The sequence below is a fragment of the Dipodomys ordii genome, unplaced genomic scaffold (genome assembly GCF_000151885.1).
Source record: "Dipodomys ordii isolate 6190 unplaced genomic scaffold, Dord_2.0 Scaffold16217, whole genome shotgun sequence".
Taxonomy (NCBI): Eukaryota; Metazoa; Chordata; class Mammalia; order Rodentia; family Heteromyidae; genus Dipodomys; species Dipodomys ordii.
In genome coordinates, this window is record NW_012283429.1 from 1 (window position 1) to 2,733 (window position 2,733).

A 2,733-nucleotide genomic window follows, 5' to 3' on the forward strand; every position below is an offset into this window, starting at 1 on the left:
TACTACCTTAATAGATTCTGTCATCAAATATATAATTATAAAAGTAACTTTCTCCAACTAAGCAATGAACTGTTTGAGAAGGTGATTCACTTCTGATAAAATGACAGTGCCCTTCATTTCCATGGGTTGCTATTTACATGGTTCTTGTTTATCTACTGCTTTTGCTGCATGCAATATGAACATGGCTGTAGATAAAAACAAATATTATCACAGTTCAAAGGTAACCTAGGGCATTTATCTCCAATTAACCAATAAAAGCCAAAGTTGGAACTGTGCTCAAGTGATAGAGTGCCAGCCTTGAGTGAACAAGCTAAGGGAGAGTATCTAGACCTTAAATTCAAGCCCCAGGAGTGGCACATACACACAAAACACACAATATGCTAAATATAGAGCTTTAAAATAATAAGTACACCAAATGGTCATGTCTGGTAATTTTACATATTTAATAAAATAATAATAATAAAATAAAATAAAATAATAAAATAAAGTTCTGTTATTCAGATATTTTTATTGTTTTGTTTGCTTGTTTGTTTTTGTCGGTCATGGGGCTCAAACTCTTGGCTTGGGCACTGTCCCTCAGCTCTTCAGCTCAAGGCTAGCACTCTACCACTTGAGCCACAGTGTCACTTCCAGGTTACTGGTGGTTTATTTAAAATTACAATCTTATGGAGTTTCCTGCCTGGGCTGGCTTTGAACTGCAATCCTCAGATCTCAGCCTCCTGAGTAGCTAGGATTACAGGTGTGAGCCACCGGCACCTTGCTGTATGTTTTGTTTTTATTTTATACTAGTACAGGGATTGAACTCAGGGATTTACACCTGCTTTCTTCACTCAAGGCAGGTGCTCTACCACCTAAGCCACAGCTTCACTCCCAGCTTTATTGTGGTTAATTAAGATAATTGTGTCGAAGACTTTTCTGCCTGTGCTGACTCTGAGCCACCATCTTCAGATCTCAGCCTCCTGAGTAGCTAGCATTACAGGCATGAGCCACCAGTTCCTGGCTATTCTTCAGCTTTGAAGTGACCATGTAGTTCAATGACAGATGGAGAGAATGGAAAAGCTGCTGGTGGAGGAAGTAAGGAATAAGACTGCAGCCCAGGAGTTCATCCTGGAGGGATTTCCTGCCTTGCAACGCCTGGGCACCATCTTCTTCCTCATACACCTGGTGGCATATTTGACGTCCATCCTGAGCAACATGCTCATAATTGTCATCACCCTCGCCGACCCTCGCCTCCACATACCTATGTACTTCTTCCTCAGCAGTTTCTCTGTTGTAGAATGCTGTTTCATCACCACTGTGATTCCCAAACTGCTGACCATCTTTCTATTAGGGAGGCAGACCATTTCCTTTGTAGCTTGCTTTGCACAAGCCTTCCTCTTTCTTTTCCTGGGGGCGACTGTGTTCTTCCTCATGGCTGTACTATCCCCGGATCGATACCTGGCCATTTGCAGACCTCTGCATTACCCAACCATCATGAGCCGGAAGGTGTGTTTCTTGCTGGTTGCTTTCTGCTCAGTGTTGGGATTCCTCTTTATGGTGATTCCAGTCCTGGCACTCTCTCACTCATCATTCTGTGGCCCCAATGTCATCCCTCATTTCTTCTGTGATTTTGGACCCCTGTCCAGTCTTTCCTGTTCTGATACCAGATCCATTGACAGCTTGTTCTTCATGTTGGCCTTATGTGTTCTCTTCACATCCCTCATGATAACCATCGTGGCCTACAGCAACATAGCAGCCACCATCATGCGTCTCCCCTCAGCCAAGGAGAGACAGAGAGCGTTCTCCACCTGCTCCTCCCACCTCATGGTCCTCTCCCTGATGTATGGCAGCTGTGTCTTCATATATGTGAAGCCGAAGCAAACAAGCAGGCTGGACTCTAACAGAGAGGCCGCGCTGGTGAATACAGTGGTGACCCCCTTGCTGAACCCTGTCATCTACACCCTACGCAACAAGCAGGTCCACCGGGCTCTCTGGGTTGTTCTGTCCAGGCTGAAGGTGTGGAAGTAGGAACATACATTCAAAAGTGGAAGTCATCTTCTGTTGGGCCTTTCCAGCTTCTTCTATATATTTGGAATTTTCTATAGAAATTGGTTGTATTATTCTCCAGGTTCTGCTAGTTTACAAATAGCTAATTTTCTAACAATTGGATCTGATATTTGTAATAATCTTCTTTATATTTATATGAAAATATTTTCCCAAATTTTGTTTTTATTGGTCCTTCTTTTCTATTTTATTTATTTGTTTTTATGTGAAGCACCCAGGGATTACAGTTATATAAGACAGGTAAAGAGCACATTTCTTTTTGGACAATATCTCTTCTCCCCTTGCTTACTCCCAGTTTTTCCTGCCTGTCCCCACCCACAAGTTGTATAGTTTATTATCAACAGAGTGCCTAGTGAGTACCACTGCTACATTTGTTCACCCTATGTCCCTACATTTCTGTTCCCCTCCCCTTACTCTCCCAAAGACAAACAAATGAACAAAAAAGATAATAAGGAAAAAATCTCATTTTCAATTCCAATTCAGAAGGTTTTATTTCATATAATCAGATGCAAATAGGCATTGTGTCTTTGTGTTTTCTCTTAAGAGTATCCTCCTTTGGTTTCACTGTGAGTGAATGTCTACAGCCTTGTATAAATTACCATGTTCCAGTATATATTAGATCTAATTCCACATATGAGAGAAAACATCCACCATCTGTTTCTCTGAGCTTGCTTACCTCACATATGACTT

The 2,733-nt window shown here is 41.8% G+C and overlaps 1 protein-coding gene across 1 annotated transcript; it reads left to right on the forward strand.

Moving 5' to 3' along the window:
* The first annotated feature begins 1,050 nt into the window (after positions 1–1,050).
* Positions 1,051–2,007, forward strand: LOC106002670 (olfactory receptor 2AP1-like). Its single transcript, XM_013037515.1, has one exon. It carries the CDS (start codon positions 1,051–1,053, stop codon positions 2,005–2,007), a length of 957 nt encoding a protein of 318 aa, XP_012892969.1.
* Positions 2,008–2,733: the final 726 nt, after the last annotated feature.